Genomic DNA, 19,706 nt, shown 5'->3' on the forward strand with positions numbered 1-19,706 from the left:
ACAAAATAATTAGAATTTAGATTACCATATTCCTGATCAGTCATCACAGAAGTTAAAGCCATCATAAAACCTCTGTGGTGAGGCAATACTTACTTGGCTACCACCATAGTTTTGTGAGGAATATGAACCACCCTGTGAAAACAAAACAGCAATAGTCATAATGCTGGAAAGCTGAATTTTATCTGAAAGCATACAGATATCCTAAGTTGCTGAGTTCTATGGAAGTTCTATGCAACTTCCACTTTCATGTAAGTGGAATTTCAGAGCTAATAAAAAGTATGTTTGCGGAGAATGACTTACAGACTGGACACTGAGAGACTCTGCAAGAATCTATATCCCCATGCGCAAGAGAATTGTAGTGTGGATTAGATTTGCTTTAAAAGTTTTTACCAATGGATAATAAAGATGTACCCACCTGACCACCCTGTGATCCACCCTGTAAATCAGACAAAAATGCTTTATAACTCATTGTTTGGCCATGGAATATTTTTGAAAGCTATGATACTTGCTTAGGAAGAGTAAGAAGCAGAGGCAGATATACAATATGGATATAATTTCTAATGTAATGAGCACAGATTGCCAGTAGTGCAATGGTAAATACTAGATGAGACATAAATCAAAGAAGTCAAACATCTAACTTTAATGTCTAGTGCACAGATGAGTTCCATTCTGAACAGTCTCTAGAGAATGTATCATTTTTTTTCTGCTATAGAAAACCTAATTTATACAAATGGAATGAATTAATACAAATTCTCCTGGTAGCATTATTACACAAAGCTGTGACCTTTGAGATACAGTGGCCTTGAGGAAAAGGTTTTAAATAAAACACACAGTATGTTTCAATGTGCCCTCTTTATAGAGGAATGTAACTCCTTGTAGTGAAATCAGAAAAGACATTTGTAGAAGTTTTAGTGTCAAATTTGCATAAATAGGATAGTGAAATAATGAACTATTGAAGTGGGATATTTGCCATTCTGTAAAATGGGACTGAGGCTTCATTCAGAACACTGAATGAAAAATTAAATGAAAATTATTATCTTTCAATGTCCTAGAAGATTTTAGAATAAAATTTAAGCATTTTCTTTAGTCTTAAAAAGAACAAAGTCCTCTTAAAAATTAAAAGCTGTTATAAAATAATATCTACCTATTTAATATATAATTCTGTCAAGTTACAATAATATATTACGTACAGTGCATTGTATATGCTGTACCACATTATAATAATATATTGTAACAACATCGATATTGTTTGCATACTTATACATATAGTAAGTATTTATATTCTATATATAAATATAGAATATATTTTTATATATAGTATATATATATAATAATGCTAAAAAACAGCATTTGTTGAAGCAATTAATCTGTCCAATTTTACTGTTTCTTGTGAAAACTCAGTAATAATCAAAAGAAGTATCATGAATAAAAAGGAACTGATCTGTTGCCATTTTCTGCTTAATTTTTAACATCACAGATGACTTCTTTAAACCTAGCTGACATCTTTTAGGATAGTGGTTTGTACAGCTCCACTTGTAACAAATACAGAGGTGGCTATCTATAGTTCACTGCACAAACTCAGTTTGTTTCTGGGACCTTGAGTGGCGGTTCTAAAATATTTTCTGGATTTTGACAGGAAGAGAGAAGCTGGTGAGCTCCAGCCTTGATTTAAGTCATGCCAGTGGAACAACTCTGCAGCAAACTTCTTCTTTCCAGAATCTGGCCTTAATGTTCTATAGAATTAGACATTTCAAAATGTAATGCTAGGAAAAAGTGGCAAAAAAGACTTCAAAGCCCCCGTGACGCTCCTGTGAATAGGAAGATAGTGAATTCTAATCTCAAAATGTATAAGATTACATAGATTTGTGCAATATGAATCTGAATTTTTGAACTAATTGGTTTAGTGGCAAAACTAATTTCTAATGCATCCTAAAATAAGAGGAGAAAGACCATTTACCTGGTGACAGGGATTGCTATCATAGGAGACACCCTGTCAAAAAACAACCAAACAAAAAGATAAATGACATTTTTCTTGCAAAGTAATTAGCTTCCTTAAATTTTCCTAAGTGAGAATCAGTGTAACGAAACTCAACATATAACTTTACAGAGGGTGAGTTTAATTTTACTTAACCCTTTAAGTGGGTGGCTTTACCCTCTGTCACTCTCATACCCCCATACAAGCATCAAGACCCTTGCACATAGATGATCAAAGAAATACTTGTGAGCCACATGGAAAGAGGTAGGTTGATAATTGATGTCACTCTGCATCATCCTAGTTCCTCTTGATTGGTGAAGATGAACTGCTGGTGGGGTTTTTTGGAAGTAACTGTTACAGCTGGGTGACCATCTATCTAAATGTGACCATCAGTCTCAGGCTAGATTCACCACCATGGATTTTAGGCAAGGTTTCTGTTCAGAGCAATTCATTTGCCTGGGTATATTTTGTGAGAAAAGGATGAAGAGTACGCAGAGAGAGTTCTTCCCTGTTTTTCACCCTCCCATGATTACAGCAATTCTTTTGATAAGTCAGCCTGTGACACCACATAGTGGAAATCACCCATTCTTCAGTGTTTATCAGTTTCATTGCTGGTAACTGTGTCCTTGTTGTACTGCTCCTTGTGATGCTTTCAGATGCATTTCCATTCATGCCGAACTCACATCAATCCTAATACTTCTAAAAACGCCTGGTTTCATACTTATCTTTCATTCTGGTTGATTTGGTCAATATGTTTATTCAAAGGTAAGTTTACTATTGGCCTCATTTATGCTGTTTTCACCTAGGATCTCATCATCGAAGACAATGTCTTTACACCATTTTAGACATACAAGTTGAAATGGAACCAGGACGAAAACTACTAATCTAATTCTTACTCCATTTGAGCCACTCTCCAATCCTATCATTTTCTAGAGAAAATAAATGGAGTAACATCCAAAAATTCCTGTGCAAAGATTTTATATTCTTATTGAGGAGACAGATGAACTGTTTGTTTTCCATGTGTAACTCTAAATGGGAGGAGCCACTTCATATGGGTTACAATGGCAAACAATATCAGCATTTCTTGAACTCTGTGCTAGATAAGTTCACATAACAATGAAAACAATACATTTCAAACTAAGAAACATTATAAAAACATGTTATTATTGTAAAGAAAACTCAGTCTGGTTTTTAAACAGTTTGGAGAAAACATCTTACTTGTCCACAACCACTGCTGCCACCGTAAGAAACAGATCCGCCCTGCTAGGAAAAAAAAGAATAGCTCATGATCCAAATATTCCTATTCTCCTTGTATTTTAAACACATACATGAATTTTCAATGGCTTTAGCTGTCAGACTTCTTCAAACCCAACTATATACTACTGTGTATTATCTGGTAAAGTGCTGAGTATGTTGAATACTAAAGTGCATCAGAAAGCTGACACCTGCATGCACTCCTTTCTACGGGGGAAAATGATGCTCCAGTGAGGCTATCGTTGCCAGAGCCATGTGAAAAAAAAAATTATGGGACTTAATTCTAAAGAGTTGCTTACTATATTATTTCAAGTAACAAACCACAGAATTCTCAATACGTATATGGGAACATCACATACATGCTCTATAAATGACTGACAATTACCTGTCCATAGGAACTGCCACCTTGAGACTGGTAACCCTGTAAGAAAGGCACAAATTCATTTGTAAAAAGAGCTGTGTAAGTATAGTCCCAGCACAGCAGCAGCAACAGAATCACAGAATACCAGAAAGAATGCCCACTTCCATTAAAGGTCCTCTGTGCTATGCTATTTTTTCTCTCATGCTATTTCAGTGGTACAAACCAAGTCAAGGACCTCTCAGAAGAGGGGAAAAAAAGCCCACACCCCAAAGCTCATTTATAGGACAGGCTCCTACAGAAAAGCTCAGCACATTTCAGCAGCAAAATCTCCCCTGGCCATAGGACTGGCTGCCTTGGGAACCCTTTAAATAAAGAAGAGATAATTAACACCTTGACAAGGAGGCTTCTTTAAAGATCATGATGCATATGGAAATACAGATGCATGCAGAATTCCCTGAAAGGTTCTTCCTGTGCTAAAGGACACAGAGCAGCATGCTAAGAGCTGGACATCTGTGCAGCACATTGCCCTACTCTCAGCAGCAGCCACAGCTCAAGTTGAGGCACAGACTGCCAAAAGAAACATCACTCTCAAAAGTCTGCCAGTCATGCCAGAGAGATCAGTGAAGAATTTCCTGCAGAGCAGCCAGTTGGCTTACCTGGCCATAGGAGCTGCTGCTGCCTGAGAAACTTGGTCCACCCTAAGACAAGGACACCATTTGGTTACTTCCCTTTCAGTAAGGGATCCAGCCTGCATTAGCAACAGCAAGCAACTACATCCTAAAGCCATGCAGGGCAGTATGCAGAGCCAGGCGTCTTCTGGCTCTCAGGAGAATGCCACTGGCATTCCAGATCAACAAGTAGCATATGCATAAATGTTGAGTGAGAAGAGACACTTTCAGAGACAATGTTGTTTAAAGTTCAGATTGTGAAGGCCTGCTAAGTGCTTTTATGGTGCTTCATTTCTGAAATGCTCAATTCTGACTGGTGACGGACTGATGCTTACCTGACCATAGGAACTGCCACTTTGAGGTCTGTAGCCCTGTATGAAATTAATGATTGATTCATAGTTATTGTATATGTGAAGCAGATGCCTCTCTAATGTCTATTTCTGGGGTAAGAAAACAGAACAAGACTACTGCTTAACTGGAGTTACTTTGATATTTCTTATTCTGGAGAAATAGTTGATCACAGTGTGTTTACTAAGTGACAATCATAGAGCAGAGTGACATCTGTCTGAGACATTATTCTAATCTTATGAGAGTTTTCCAGAAAGGGACACAATATTTTCTTATTATATTTATTTTTCCTTCTGTTTTTCAGCCAATGGGATGAGATGGCTAATGTTGCATACTAGGTAAATATTGATTTCATGTATTCATATTTTTCCTTGGCCCCAGTTGCAAAATTCCTGCCTCTGAAAGAAAATCAGGGTGAAAAATAATTTTTAAAAATTAGAAAATAATCTTAGAAAAAATGTAGGTTCATAAAATGTAAACAAACCAATGCAATCCAAAGATGGAATAAATTTGCCATGGATGACCACACTTTTAAAAATATTATCAGTAATATAAAGGTATTGTGGTTGCAACTTGCTGTTGCAATTTGCTTTCAATATAATCTCAAAAAAGAGCAGTTGTTTCATGTACATGCAGACCTGTGCCCAGCTGCCTGGGAGAGTTTCGAAAACAGGGATTACCAAAAAGTATTTGAAGTATCCTGTCTATCTTTGTTATCTGACATAGAGATTCTGACAAAATTAATAGCTGTTTTAGGGCTGCTTTAATTTACACAAAAAATGTGAAGGGAGGTAGACATTCATTGCCTGCAGGCTCCAAGACCAACCCTTCATTCAGCTGAGAACCTGACCCCATGTTCTGCAGTTTCTCAACAATACTTCTCTGCTGAGAGCAAAGGAGGCAGCAAGAACTGACTATAAATTTGTGACATCAGCCAGAATGGGAACATCATCAAAAAGACTATTTCTACCACAAATTTCTGAAGTTTCAAACCCATGGTTAAGGTAAGATAGCAGAAGAAATCTAGGATTCCTGTATCTATCCATGAAAATCACAATGAACACATTCCCAACAAAATATTTTAAATGGATTCAGAGATACATTGGTTAAGAATTCCATATGAATTGAAAACAGAACATTTTTAAATCTGGTAACTTTTCAGGGCAATAGCACTTCACATTCCCAAATGTTCTATTCTGACTGACAATTACCTGTCCATAGGAACTGCCACCTTGAAGCTGGTAGCCCTGTAAGAAAGGCACAAATTCATTTGTAAAAAGAGCTGTGTAAGTATAGTCCCAGCACATCAGCAGCAGAATCACAGAATACCAGAAAGAAAAGCCCACTTCCATTAAAGGTCCTCTGTACTATGCTATTTTTTCTCTCATGCTATTTCAGTGGTACAAACCAAGTCAAGGACCTCTCAGAAGAGGGAAAAGAAGCCCACACCCCAAAGCTCATTTATAGGACAGGCTCCTACAGAAAAGCTCAGCACATTTCAGCAGCAAAATCTCCCCTGGCCATAGGACTGGCTGCCTTGGGAACCCTTTAAATAAAGAAGAGATAATTAACACCTTGACAAGGAGGCTTCTTTAAAGATCATGATGCATATGGAAATACAGATGCATGCAGAATTCCCTGAAAGGTTCTTCCTGTGCTAAAGGACACAGAGCAGCATGCTAAGAGCTGGACATCTGTGCAGCACATTGCCCTACTCTCAGCAGCAGCCACAGCTCAAGTTGAGGCACAGACTGCCAAAAGAAACATCACTCTCAAAAGTCTGCCAGTCATGCCAGAGAGATCAGTGAAGAATTTCCTGCAGAGCAGCCAGTTGGCTTACCTGGCCATAGGAGCTGCTGCTGCCTGAGAAACTTGGTCCACCCTAAGACAAGGACACCATTTGGTTACTTCCCTTTCAGTAAGGGATCCAGCCTGCATTAGCAACAGCAAGCAACTACATCCTAAAGCCATGCAGGGCAGTATGCAGAGCCAGGCGTCTTCTGGCTCTCGGGAGGATGCTGAGTGTGAGGATTTCACACACTGGCATTCCAGATCAACAAGTAGCATATGCATAAATGTTGAGTGAGAAGAGACACTTTCAGAGACAATGTTGTTTAAAGTTCAGATTCTGAAGGCCTGCTAAGTGCCTTTACGGTGCTTCATTTCTGAAATGCTCAGTTCTGACTGGTGACGGACTGATGCTTACCTGACCATAGGAACTGCCACTTTGAGGTCTGTAGCCCTGTAAGGAAGGTAGGAAGATATTTGTAAACCAAGTTGTGTTGTCTCAGTGCAGCAGCAACAGAAAAGTGCATTTCCTCTGTACTCTGTTAATGTTTCCTTCATGATATTTCAGTGATACAAACCAAAATTAAGCACCACTCAGAGACATTAAGAAAGGAAGAAAACTGCCCACACCCTGCAGCCCATTTACAAGACAGGCTTTGACAGAAAAGCTTAACACATTTCAGCAACAAAGTCTCACCTGGCCATAGGACTGGCTGCCTTGGGAACCCTTTAAATAAAGAGAAGATAATTACCACTTTGACAAGGAGGCTTCTTTAAAGAGCGTAGTGTTTATGGAAGTACAGCTGCATAGGGATATCTCAAAAAATACAAAGGAGATAGAGCAGTGTGCTAAGAGCCCTGCAATAGACTGTTCTATTCTCATCAGAAGCCATGACTGCCAACCTTGTGTTTATCGAATATTTGTGATGTTGAGCAGTGGCCTCCCTGTGGCCCTGATCCCTAAAAGTCATACCTACCCTTTTGAAACAGTTTTCTGTTTGCATGTACTGCTATAGAGAATATTGATAGTTTTGCATCCCTCCTACCTACAGCCCTCAAGAGGAGGAGGACCTAAAGGGTCTTCATAGTTGAGTTCATGCTATCAATATCCTTAAGTTTTAGTTTGCAATAATTTATGATGTCACTGTGTATTTTCTAAAATTCCCTCACTTTTCTTTTTTTTTTTTTCACGCAATTTGCTTTATCTTCATGGCTTTAAGCAATGCTGGAAGACATTGCACATAGTTCCATGATTATGATTTTTCATCATTCTTGATATGGCTCAGCAACTACCCTTTACAAATTTTGGAATTTGAAGTCTAATATGCATGGGCTCTGAATCTATCAGTATGGGGCTGATGGTGTGATAATGAACCTAGAGTTATTTCCTCCCAGAGCCATGGCCTTTATGCTCTGAGTGGAATACACTCATTTCATGTCAGACTGTCACACATGGAAATGCATCTGTGAGCATCATGAACAGAATAATTTTAACACCAACATCAGATGTTATTTTCATGAGCAAAAGCCAGGGAAATAGAAATACCTGCACCTGAGAAATCCATTTTTAAATGCAGAAAATAATTTATTTCTAAGTTGTGCTGGGCCCTGTTGTAGTAAAGTCTAGAATATTTATAACACTTTTTAAGTTTTCTTACCTGAATATAAGTACTGCTGCTGGTTTGCTGTTTTTGTCCACTCTGCTTAGGAAAGAAATAAATGGTTATTTATTTTTAAGAGTAATTTCTTATGCACTAAGGTATTTCAAGAAGCAACTCTGTCCATCTTTCTGCTGGACAGTTTGAAAGTCACAAAGAGTTCATGACACCCTTTCTTACTTCATGCCATCTCCACGTGCTATAAAATGTATATAAAAATCCTACACAAATAAAGTGTTAAAAGTATTTGTGTATCTTGATATGGTTTTCTTAATGAAAATTAAATGTATAATACATCTTTGTATCATACTGTGCTATTTGAAGTGAGTTAAAAGAATTCTGCCTTTCAAATGTACCTCACAAATTGCCTTAAACTCTTTTTTTATTTGTATTATGACAAATAAAATATTTTTTCATTAATAAGCACAACAAACTTTTGGCAAAGGCTTTCCCAAAACAAAAATTGAAAAATCCACAGTTACAATTTAATGTAAGGAAAAGTCACTGCAAAATGTATTTTGATTTCCACAAAATATGTGGATTATGAGAGGAAAAAATATTTTTTATATTTACACATTGAAAACAGTTAACCTGCATAGTCAAAACACTGTGCATTTAAAGTCAGAAACAAAATAACAAGGAAATATTATTCCTTTCTTTGCCAGCATTCATCACTAGTCAAGGAAGACAATAATGCTAAGCATTTCGAAAGCAATGGCTTCAGAAAGACAAAATTCAGCTGGGATAACTTGTGACTGATCTTTCAATGAAAGTGAGAATTTGTTGTAGTCTGATGGACTAGCATCTAATGGACTGACTAGCCATTAAGAGTGGGATGGATGCTAAAATGGCAAACAAATATGTCTGAATGATATTCATAATACTTTATAAGCATATTTGTAATGAGATTAGATTGCAATCAGCTTTCAAAGTGCCTGGTTATCAAGCAGCAACATTAGAGATACAGCAATTCACTTAAGCATTAAAGGCATTTTACATGTAAAAATGTAATTCTGAACTGGGTGTTTCCATTAAAAAAATGGACTGTTTAAATGAAAATAGAACTGTGCAGGTTGCAATTCGTACTTGCTTTGATACAGAGTAACATTCAAGCTTTATTTCTAGAATTAAATCCCCCTTCCTGAGCAGACCAAGACACTCAAATTTTGCCAATTTTGAGAGCACAATGGAATTTTCATACAGAAGGTTTCAAATTTTTTAAGTGTGGAAAACAGCTGCAATAGTCTTTATTCAGCAACCAGTGAAGAATCCCCTTTGTTATAGCCACAGAAATGCCCTACTGCACCACTGTAGTTTGTGGACATCTAAGATAATTCTAAGTTATCCACACTTATTTGTTCCCTAAGAGAGGAATTATTACTTAGTTTACTCAGATAAATCCTCATTTAAAACTCAAGTATAATGGAGAAAAAATGTCTACCTGTACTATGATCCTCGTAGCAGAGCTTCCCAAACTCTGAAAAGAAATAAATCCAGAAACAAAGAGACATAATATAGCACATTTAGTTGATTTGTTTAATGCAGTGCACTAGAACAGAAATACTAAGTTAAATTATTCAGTTCATGAGAATAGAGGGAAAGGTTGTATGTGTTACTGTGTATCAGTTCTTAACACCCAGCATTAAGCTAGTTTATTCTCCGTTCTGAAGGTTTGGGGATGCAGACTGACCCCACTAAGTAATTTTCTACTCTTACATTTTCTGTGGAGACCAGCAGAGCACAGGTTGTGTGCACTTCCTTTCTGCACTAGCAGTCAGCTTGGCTTTTCCAAATGTGGGGAGAGAAGCTGAGACATCATCACCCCTCCAACCTGTTTCACTGTCACCTGCACTGCACATACATCAACACATACAAACCCTCTTCCTCATCCTGGCATTTTTTTGCTGAATTCTGGGGCATGAGGGACAAATGTAAAAGAATAACACACACCATCCTGAGACAATTGGTTTGAACCCATAGAACTATAATGGTACTACAGGAATCAGAAGAAAAAGTATTCTTACCTGAGGGAAGGTGTGACGCTGCAAAGAACAGAAAAATCTTTCATTATTTTGCACAAGGGATTGCCCAAACAGAATATTGCAGCAGAAAAAGGGAAAATGGGCCCTCATATTTCAGATGTGATAAATAGTGGAATGTGAAGGAATGATATAAAAAGGATGATAGAGAGCAAGTGCATCTTAACCTTTATTCAGGTTAGAACAATATGTTCTATTAGAAATTAAACATATATAAAATATTACATTATAAAGCTCACTTTCAAGTACCTGAACGCTAAACTTAGTCTTGGTTCCAAGTAAGCAGAGTGGAAATGTAATAATTTAAAAATGAGAATGGAAGTGAACTTTCAGAAGAAAATTGCAATAGAAAAAGAAAATCAAAAATTATTCAGGAACACAGAGACTGCATACATGGAGGGACCTGATGTCTGCAGTTAATCCATTGTCCCTACAAGTATTAACAGCAATCACAGTACCACAAAGTTTGTACCTATCTTATGATAAGCCTTCCCTGAAGATAACTATACACATAGAGTAAATCCTGCCTGCCAAAAAATTGTCTCTTGTAATATTTCTGAAAAATTAAATACTTAGATATTTTAAAGTTTTTGAGTCAAAATGATTTGTAGAGAAAACATGTATTGTAGCGAAAAACAGCTTACCACAGGTGGAAAAGGGTTGCTGTTGGCAACAACCACTACCTATGGAGAAACCAGAGGGAGCTGTTAACTTGCCATAGAGATTATTTAAGCTTTTCAATATGTCAGAAAAATGAAGAATAATACTAAAATGTAAATTTACAAACTCTGATAATAATGCTATGGAAAATCCCCTTTTATAAAATAGTATTTTTATTAAAAAAATCAATGCACATCACCAAGCAGAGAATGATACATATTTATACATAGTTTAACCAAGAGTATAACCAGATATAAGATTTGCCCCAAACCACATAATGACTCAGCCATAGAGGCAGAAGCAAGATTTCATGTCTTGTACCATATCTACTGGCCTGAACTGTGTGCCCTTTTTGATCCTCAACTTTCTACCTCAAACTAGAACATCAATTTATTTTGTCTTTATTCAGTATTAAGATAAAAAATAAAAAGTACTTGATACTGAATTCGTTTTTTAAAAAAAATAACCCAAATGTAATAATTGTATCTTCTGCTGTGTTGTTTTCTCATTAGGAGCTCTCCCCACCTCTAAGAACCAAACCAAATCAAATCATATGAATTGATCTGGATTAAAACCTTTAAAAATCTTGACTGAAATAACAGGAGTCATGCCAAGTTATAACTGTAAGAATTTTTCCCTTTGGAAAAAAAGAGGCTTTTCCCTTTGGAAAAAAGGCAGGCTTACCTTCTTACTGGAATCTGAACTGCTTGAAGGGACAGACTGTAAAGAATACAGAATTCATTTGTTGCTTAGGTAAATGTATATCTATTCTCCTTATACTAACATGATACTCCTGAAGTACCATCAAAGTAAGAGTTTGAAGAAAATGAGTGTACTGGCAGTTAATAAATGAACAAGTGTAATAAATCAGCTGGTTTTATTTTTTTCTAAAAGCCAAATTATTTTGCTAGTTTTATAGAGTACTGTACGAAAGCTGCAAATGTTTCATCTAACATCAAATTGGAAGTTTGTTTGTAGTAAAAATAATCTATCACTAGGAAAAAAAAAAAAATAAACTCTTCTACCTTAATAAAAAAACCCAAACAACCCAAACTCCAGGACAATCTTCTCAAAACTAGAAAAGCTACCATTGCAATAGAATCTGGAAAGACTGGGATATGTCATAACAATAAATTATTTAAAGTTTAAATAAATTATTCAAATGAAGTGTAAAATAATGTGATGTTTTGCATTTCATGAACCAGTAAGTACAGTTGCATAAGCAAAAACCACTTTTAAATTGTAAAATTCTTTTAGTTCTTTGTAGGCATCAAAAAAAGCACTGACTTTTGGAAAAGCATAATAAAAGTAACTGGTGTCCATTTATAGAATAAATATAATTGATTTTTGGTGGAAAATAGAAGTAGAGATATAGGAACAAACACCAAATATGTAATTCATCTGATGAAGTTATTTCCAGATATGATAATTACTAAATCATTTGGAGACAGTTTGCCTTTATTCCCTTCCACAAATTTAATTTTTGTTTGGTAAATTTGAGCAAAATTGCTTAGCTTTTGAATACCTTAAGAAGCTAAAAACATGTTGGAAAACACACTTACCTGGCCATAAGTAAGACCACTGCTGGATAAAGATGCACTCTGAAATAAAAATATAGATCAGGTATTTATTTATACAATAATTTGCTAATTATTAATTTGTTTTCATGTGAAAATAAAATAAATAAGATGGAAAATAGAAATTTCTCTACTAATCAAAGAGTTAATATGCAAAGATTGTAAAAAACCCCTAATAATATTCCACAATATGCAACATCCAAAGACAATGATTTTACCTGATAAAAAAAATTGCACAGTAAGAATTCTGACATTTTAGTAGGGAAACAAATTAAGACTTTCTAATCAGATATATTATCTATCACCTATGTGTACACCTTAAAACATAAATGATTAGGCTTTGACGAACTGGCAGTGTAAAACCTTTTAATTTTTAGTTTTAATCTCAGAATAACACCATAAGATAACCCTATTTTCCTGAATATATTTAGGAAGACTTCAATAGCTCTACAGAAGAGACTCAAAGGCAATTTGAAATAAGGAGATCAGTTAAGGAGCATAGTAGGAGACAATCAGTAAAAACATCTATAACCAGCTTACATCTCTGCAGGCTTGTTGGCTGTATGCACCAGCGGCACCTCCCTAAGACAAAAAATAAACCAGTTATTTCTCAGCAGTATTTCCTTTTTGTAACAGAGACTCTCACAAGAACATTAATTAAATAATGCCATTGAAAGCTAGGAGTTACTATGAATATAGTTATTCTGGGGAGAAAAAATAAAATGTAAAAATAGTGCTTACAGGGCCACATCCACTCTTGCTTATTGTGTAGACTACTCCACCCTGAAATAAAAACAGAAGTCAATTATTTCCATATAAAAAACTCATATAAGCAAGACAGAAGAAACCCAATGCCATGCTGTTTATGGCATGAAAAGCTGTACAGCTGGCAATGTGTATGTGCAAACAAGGGATAAGCAAATAAAGAGGTTACAACTTCACTGGCATTGCCTGTAATAATTCTAATTTAGTGTGAGACATTAGTCATCATCTGTATTTCATATAACTTTCATCATCTTTGTCACTTGTCATAAAATCTTTCAAAAATTTACTGAATGGCTCATATTTTATAAAAAAATAATAACTTTAAATAGTTATATGACAAGATGAGAAACTCAAAACATACAAGGAAGAAAATCAGGTTTTAGCATATATATCAAAATAATTTGTATTTCTCTTTATCTGGCAAATCATTATGAGCAGTAAAGATTGAAGAAATGGAATATTACCAGATAATTCACTAATAAATATAACCACTAACAAGTAGTAAGAAATATGTCTTTGATAAGCTCAGTTCAAGAAACTGGAGTCATATCAGAAAGTATCTAAAAGTCAAAGAGAAAATAAGTGTATTAATGGTGGTGGAGATCAACGAAAAACCAAGCATACATTGTTGTGATTAATGAAGCGAAAGTGGTGACAATGCAGACACGCATACCCCAGAAGTTTTAAGAGTCTAAGTAGACAGTGATATCCCCAAATTTTCAACTGCAAATATAGTCTGGTGTTAAAAGCAATACAGACATTAAACTGGAAAAAGCTGTTGAGTTCAACAGAGTGGAGGTAGTTGAACTTAGGTACAAGCATACAGTTTGCTGGATAAATACCTCTGCCATTCTGTGTTAACTAGCAGAGAAGAGATTTCAGTACAGGATTATATCACCTCACTACTCTGTAGTTACAGAATTTTAGTGATTCAAGGTTACTGAAGGAAAACATACAAATGCTGGAAATTTAGGACTCATACCTGACTGCCTGAATAGGTGCTCTGAGAGGAACTGGAAGGTCCAACCTGCAAAGAAAACAGACTGGTATTTATTATCTTGATGAAAATTTGTTTTTATATAAGCGATTTTCAGGAAAAGAAGTTCTACTTGGTGGGAAAAGGAAGAATCCACAGAGTAGTTTTCTATGACTTCATTCCACCAACTGATACTATTAAAATTATTTCAGAGAACTTTCAAGACAAATAAACAAAACTGTATCCAGCTGTATAAATAAGATAATTCTGCTGCTTGCATCCTTTTTTATCTGACCTCATACACTTGATGTTCACCATTGAGGAGGAGAGCGACACTGTAACAATCATTAAAAAGTAGATGGAAGATTTTTACTAATATGACTATGTAATCTTTAGCATATTTGCTGTAAAAAAGCGAAGAACTGAGTGCCAGTGATAGGTTTCAAAGGAAAAAATCAAATAGCTGTATTTTATATCTAGATCATGATTTGCAAAATGCAAGGTTTTTGAGCTGTTCAAATAAGTGATCTTGAACAGCAAGAAAACACTAAGAATAAAGAGTGAAAAGAGAAAAAGGAAAACTTCTATTACAGAACTACTTCAGATAAGCAGAAAGAATCTGCAGAAGGAAATGGTAACAAAGCTGACAACCCTTTAGACAGTTTTGGATTTTAAATCAACAAAGATAAACTAACAAAAAGAAAACAAAATTGAGTGACAAAGGGGATAAGGACATGTCTAGAAGCAACTTTTGACCAGGCTTTGAGATCTTGGGCAGTTAACAGCATGTCAGTGTCTTTGGAGAAAGAATATTTACCATGATGCACCGGCCTGTTGAGTAGGTCCCTCCACGCTGCAAGAGAATACAGGTTCCAGTTACTGTTTATTGACTGGTGTAAAAATATCAAATTACTTTAAACAGGAAATCAACTGAATCCACATTGATGGTCTGAGTGAAGAAATCAACGATTTCATTGCTGACAATATATTACACATTTTAACAATCTCATCTGCAAACTGATGTTAACTAACTCAAAATAAAAATACATTCAAAACTGAATACAAAAATGAAAGCATGAATGACATCTTGCTAGGAAAGTAATCTGAATGGTACAATAGAATCTTCATGCTACAAACGTGAAAAAACTGGTCCAGTAGGAGAAGAATTCTAAAGCTGAGGTAACTGACATTGGGAAATAGAAGAAAAATTGCTCTTACCTTGTTGCATTCTAATTCTATCATAAACTGTGGGGGGGAAAAAAAAGAGGAAGCATTATTTACTGAAAAAAAAAAAGGCATCTTATTATAGGGAACAGAAAACACACTTGGTGAAGAGAGAAACCTAAGACAGGTGTTCACTCTTGGTTACATCACAAGTGCACATAAATCAGTGCTGGTGCAGTCCAATGCAGTAGATTTGAGGAGACTTTCTTTAATTGAGCTTACAATGATTAGTATGTTTCATATAAGCATAATTCCTGGCAAAAATATTTACCAACTCCTTTCAAGAATATGCTACAGTTACAGTTCCCAGGGGCTGGGGCAGCATTTAAGAACAGCACTGTACCTCAGAAGTACAGTACAGTTCTCCTTATAACCAATTTTATTTTCCTTTTTTTTTGCTTTAGGACATGGATTGTTTTGATAACTAGATTATTAGTTTCTTCATTTCTGTTGAAGAAAAATAATACTCACTTTACTTTTTCATCATTTTAATGAGAGGATTAGGTAGTTAAATTAAATTATTAAAAACATCAAATTATATTGGCCATCTTAGTTAATGAATAAATAACAACAAGTGCTTGTCTTGTATCAAGCCAAAGATACCTTAATTACTGTGTTAATATCTATCATTCAAATACACTGGAACGTACCTTCCTTTTACTTTTTCCTGTCACGTTAACTGACTCAGAATGCGTAGGTGTGAGAGTTTTGCTTTGAATTCCAACCCAAAAGTTCTCTAGATTTTGAACAACAGTTGCACTAGAAAGAAAACAAAAAAAAATTTATTTTTTATCAAAGCATTTCAATAAAAATTACTAATAAATTCTAGTCCCCCTTTGCTCCCAGCCAAGAATATCCCCTCAATTCTGGTTTTAAGTGTTTGCAGCTCAAGTTTCACAGAATGCTTTTCCTTCTAGTGACTTGTATTGTCATCCAGCATAATTTTGAAGACAACTAAAACAGATGCTGAGAACAAGCAGAAGAGGAATAGACACTGTTTGAAGAAGCACTGACTCCAGGGAGGAGCATTGGCACAAATGTCCATAAGCATTGTCCCGCATGCTCTGACAATGTTTCTATGATGGTGAACTGATTCTCATGGCAATAACAAGTGGAAGCAATTGTGGTTTTTTATACTTTTTCCTGTTCTTGGTATTCCTCAAGAATTAACGAAGCAAGGCAAAGATGGCCCTATCAAAAATCTGCAGTTCAGACAATACAAGCTGTCAAGTATTTAGATGTTATCCAATATACTTCAAGCATGTATTTGTTAGAGTAGGTGGTCTTTTTACAAGCTTCACATCTGCAAAAAATGTCGCATTAAAAGTAGGCCAAATATGTCTTCTCCTGTTTTCAGAGTTAGTTCATAGGTCATACACTTACTTTAAAATTTATATTAGAAGAATTTACATCAAATTATTATCCTGCCAAAATGTTCTGCCATCCTGTTCAAAATGAAGAAATGTATAACTGAATAGAGTCTGAATTTCATTTTTTCAGGGAAGAAGTTACATTCATATGTTGTTGCTGTTATAATTAAAGAATTCAAAGTGTAAAAAATGGCTACTTGAAGATCCATTAATAACATTATGCTTACTGGAATTATTTACATATATTAAGATCTTTAGGACTTTAACTTTTACAATTAAATCTTGAAATGGAAATCATATTATTTAATGAACTTGATGTGAAGTTATAGAAAATTATGGAAAAGAACTCTCATGGACAAGAATATCTGAAACAGCCATAAAGGTCTATCTCAACTCAGAAATAAAATTTCAAGGCAAAAAGATAAAAGAAAAACAACTATTTACATAAACTGAAGCTCTCTAATATTATGTGGAGAAATCCATGTTGTTGTAATCTTCTGTTTCACATCTGAATTGGCATGACTTACTGCTGAATTCTGCAATTAAAAAGAAATACATAAAATTATATAAGATGCAAGAGTGTCTTTTAGCTGTATTATTACAGAAACTGTCTCTACTGCAACAGGTAACACTGATGTCCTATTATACGGAGCTGGGGAATTTCCACCTCCGGTTTGCACCACATATAAAGGATAGATGGAGTTCTTGAGAAAACCTTTTAAACTTTACTGATGAAATAACTTTGCTGTATAAAGAATGATCCCTATTCTATCATTCAAAAGAAACCCAAGCTTCCAAAAGTATTCCAAAGACTTCACACATACCGTCACGTTATGACATTCCAAGCCTTTAGTGTTTGGATCTGTAATTTTAAAAGTACCAACAGGAACATCTCCATCTATTTCTCGAGCTTGTAGATTAAATCCTTTAAACCCAGCATCTCCAAGTGCTTCTAGAGTTACTGTGAAAAGAAGCATTTTGAGAAATTTAAATTTCATATACCACTAAAACTGCCTAAATGTTTACCTTGCAATTTGTTTCACTCCAGGGCACAAGATTGCACTGTGCAGAATGCTGCACAGTGCAGAAATTACTTTAAGCCCTGTAAAATTCTAAAAAAAACATTGAAAACACTTTTCTTAATTATAAGAAGAATGACAGTAAAGGTAAAGGAAACTACTTGGAAAGGTGCTTCTCTGTAAAGTAACATGAAATTTATGATTTACTGACAATTTCAAAAAGAATTCTGCTCTACTAAATGAGCTTTGGCCTTCCTGACCAAAAGGTTTTTTATTTTCTGTCCAATTAGGCCTACAAAGTCAAAATTGCTACAGGAGAAGGAGAATTGCATTTCTTTCTACCTCTACTTTAAAAGAAAGAATTAGCTTTTGCATAAGGCTGAAATGCAGAAACTTTTTCATGTATTACAGCTGGAAAGATAGGAACTACAGTTTGGCTTCCATGTTCTACATTAAATATGAAAAGTTAATAATTACATGAGATAATCAATATTACTCAAATTTTGCTACTGAAGGAGTTCAGAAAAATATGTTAGAGAGTAGTTTCATGCTTTGTGTGTATCAAAACTGAAATTAGATTTCAAATGACATATCCAAATTTGCTGCTAATTCCATTATTAGGGACTCTGCTTATTCCATTATTAGGGACTTTGGCAAACAAAATCAGAATAATGGTTTATGAACAGAAATATCTATCAGCATTAAAGACAAGGGCAGATGAACTGGGAATGACACAAAAATCAAGGCAAAGACCAATCATATCTTGATAATCTAGTATTTCCAAACATCTGCATAATTAGCCTTCCAATTTGTCATCAGATTTCAGCTGTAATTCACTAATTTTCCCCAGGTCTCCTAGAAGCAATGACATGGAGCCCTTGAATGCAGGGCTAAATGCATCAGGGATGATTTGTAGGAATGGCACTTGGCATGTCACAGTGAAACTGCAACAGTCTCAGTGGAAGGGGACCTAGTGCAGCTCCCTGGGACCATGTACTGGGTGCTTACAGTTGGGAGCACAAAAAAAGGACTGCTAAAAGAGGCCATGATTAGGGAAAAAAGGCACAAAAAAGGCAAGGTTAGTAGCATCTGGGATTCAATATTTTTGTCAAGATAAATCTCATTTAACTTGCTGAACAGTCTGCATATACTTAAATCCATCCACCATTTTTCTGTCAAAAGTAATTTTAAATATTTAAAGAGTATTTGAAGAGCCCTCCCATCCTTGAAGGAGATCTTCACATGTTTTCCCAAGAAGGACAGTGTTAACAGGACTCTAAGGCTCCTTCATTCTTCTCCCTATACATCATTCTCCATGGAAGTACGTCCATGCTACTAGGTTCAAGTAAAACAGAATCCCAGCTAGAGAATAGCTACTTGTGAATAATGATTTTTTTTCAGCTGCTGAGATCTAAAAGACATGTAACAAGTCACAACTTCCTTCCACTTCAATGCTTCTTCTAGCATGAATGACTAGAAAAAGAAGCATTCACAAGTTACTTGAAGTGGGACAGCACCATGAGATGGCATCATAGTGTGGAGGAACAAGGCTCTTAAGACGCTCCATCCAGAGAGCAATTTAGGATTAGGAAGATAAAAAGGTGGTTTAAACCACAACAGCTCCACCTCCTGCAATGTGATAAATCTGGGATGCAACTCTTAGAAGGGTGACTCAAAATGTATCACTCTTAAATTGTCTTATACCGCACCCTGAATTTTTATTTTCCCGTAGGATGACAGCATGTGAAGAGCTAATGAGTAAGATCCCTTTGTGTTGCAGAGGACTGATTCAACAGCAAATACTCAAATACAAGGTTAAAGAGCAACTAATTATTAGTCCAGTTTGGCCAGCTGTCCCACATAATTTTAATTTTGTCACAAAAATTACAGCATAAAGTTAAGATATGTTTATTAGATAAAGAAAAAAGAAAGAAAGAATGCATTTCCAATTATACAAGTATGTATATACAGATATAAAACAAAAAATAATTTATCTGTAACTCAGGTATCTGTAACTCAGGAAC

General features: G+C 35.4%; 1 protein-coding gene across 11 annotated transcripts in view; it reads right to left on the bottom strand.

The window, feature by feature from the left end:
• Positions 1-19,706, bottom strand: part of LOC111932716 (uncharacterized) — a 75,903-nt gene that overhangs the window by 26,925 nt on the left and 29,272 nt on the right. For 4 of the 11 annotated variants that reach the window (XM_086841758.1, XM_086841756.1, XM_086841751.1 and 1 more), the window contains 23 exons: positions 17,488-17,624; positions 17,108-17,199; positions 15,944-16,052; positions 15,288-15,314; positions 14,887-14,922; positions 14,076-14,120; positions 13,070-13,111; positions 12,869-12,910; positions 12,314-12,352; positions 11,436-11,471; positions 10,736-10,774; positions 10,077-10,094; positions 9,494-9,529; positions 8,053-8,094; positions 7,092-7,121; positions 6,813-6,848; positions 5,818-5,853; positions 4,573-4,629; positions 3,615-3,650; positions 3,194-3,238; positions 1,958-1,990; positions 416-436; positions 94-132 (listed from right to left, as the gene is read on the bottom strand). In XM_086841758.1, coding sequence (XP_086697884.1) covers positions 94-132; positions 416-436; positions 1,958-1,990; positions 3,194-3,238; positions 3,615-3,650; positions 4,573-4,629; positions 5,818-5,853; positions 6,813-6,848; positions 7,092-7,121; positions 8,053-8,094; positions 9,494-9,529; positions 10,077-10,094; positions 10,736-10,774; positions 11,436-11,471; positions 12,314-12,352; positions 12,869-12,910; positions 13,070-13,111; positions 14,076-14,120; positions 14,887-14,922; positions 15,288-15,314; positions 15,944-16,052; positions 17,108-17,199; positions 17,488-17,624 — 1,073 coding nt within the window. Of the gene's footprint in view, positions 1-93; positions 133-415; positions 437-1,957; positions 1,991-3,193; positions 3,239-3,614; positions 3,651-3,920; positions 3,953-4,246; positions 4,289-4,572; positions 4,630-5,817; positions 5,854-6,120; positions 6,153-6,446; positions 6,489-6,812; positions 6,849-7,091; positions 7,122-8,052; positions 8,098-9,493; positions 9,530-10,076; positions 10,095-10,735; positions 10,775-11,435; positions 11,472-12,313; positions 12,353-12,868; positions 12,911-13,069; positions 13,112-14,075; positions 14,121-14,886; positions 14,923-15,287; positions 15,315-15,943; positions 16,053-17,107; positions 17,200-17,487; positions 17,625-19,706 lie in introns of all 11 variants that reach the window. The other 7 variants (XM_086841750.1, XM_086841757.1, XM_086841754.1 and 4 more) reach the window with 5 other exon arrangements.

Source organism: Cyanistes caeruleus, chromosome 9 (assembly GCF_971803275.1).
Source record: "Cyanistes caeruleus chromosome 9, bCyaCae1.hap1.1, whole genome shotgun sequence".
Classification (NCBI taxonomy): domain Eukaryota; kingdom Metazoa; phylum Chordata; class Aves; order Passeriformes; family Paridae; genus Cyanistes; species Cyanistes caeruleus.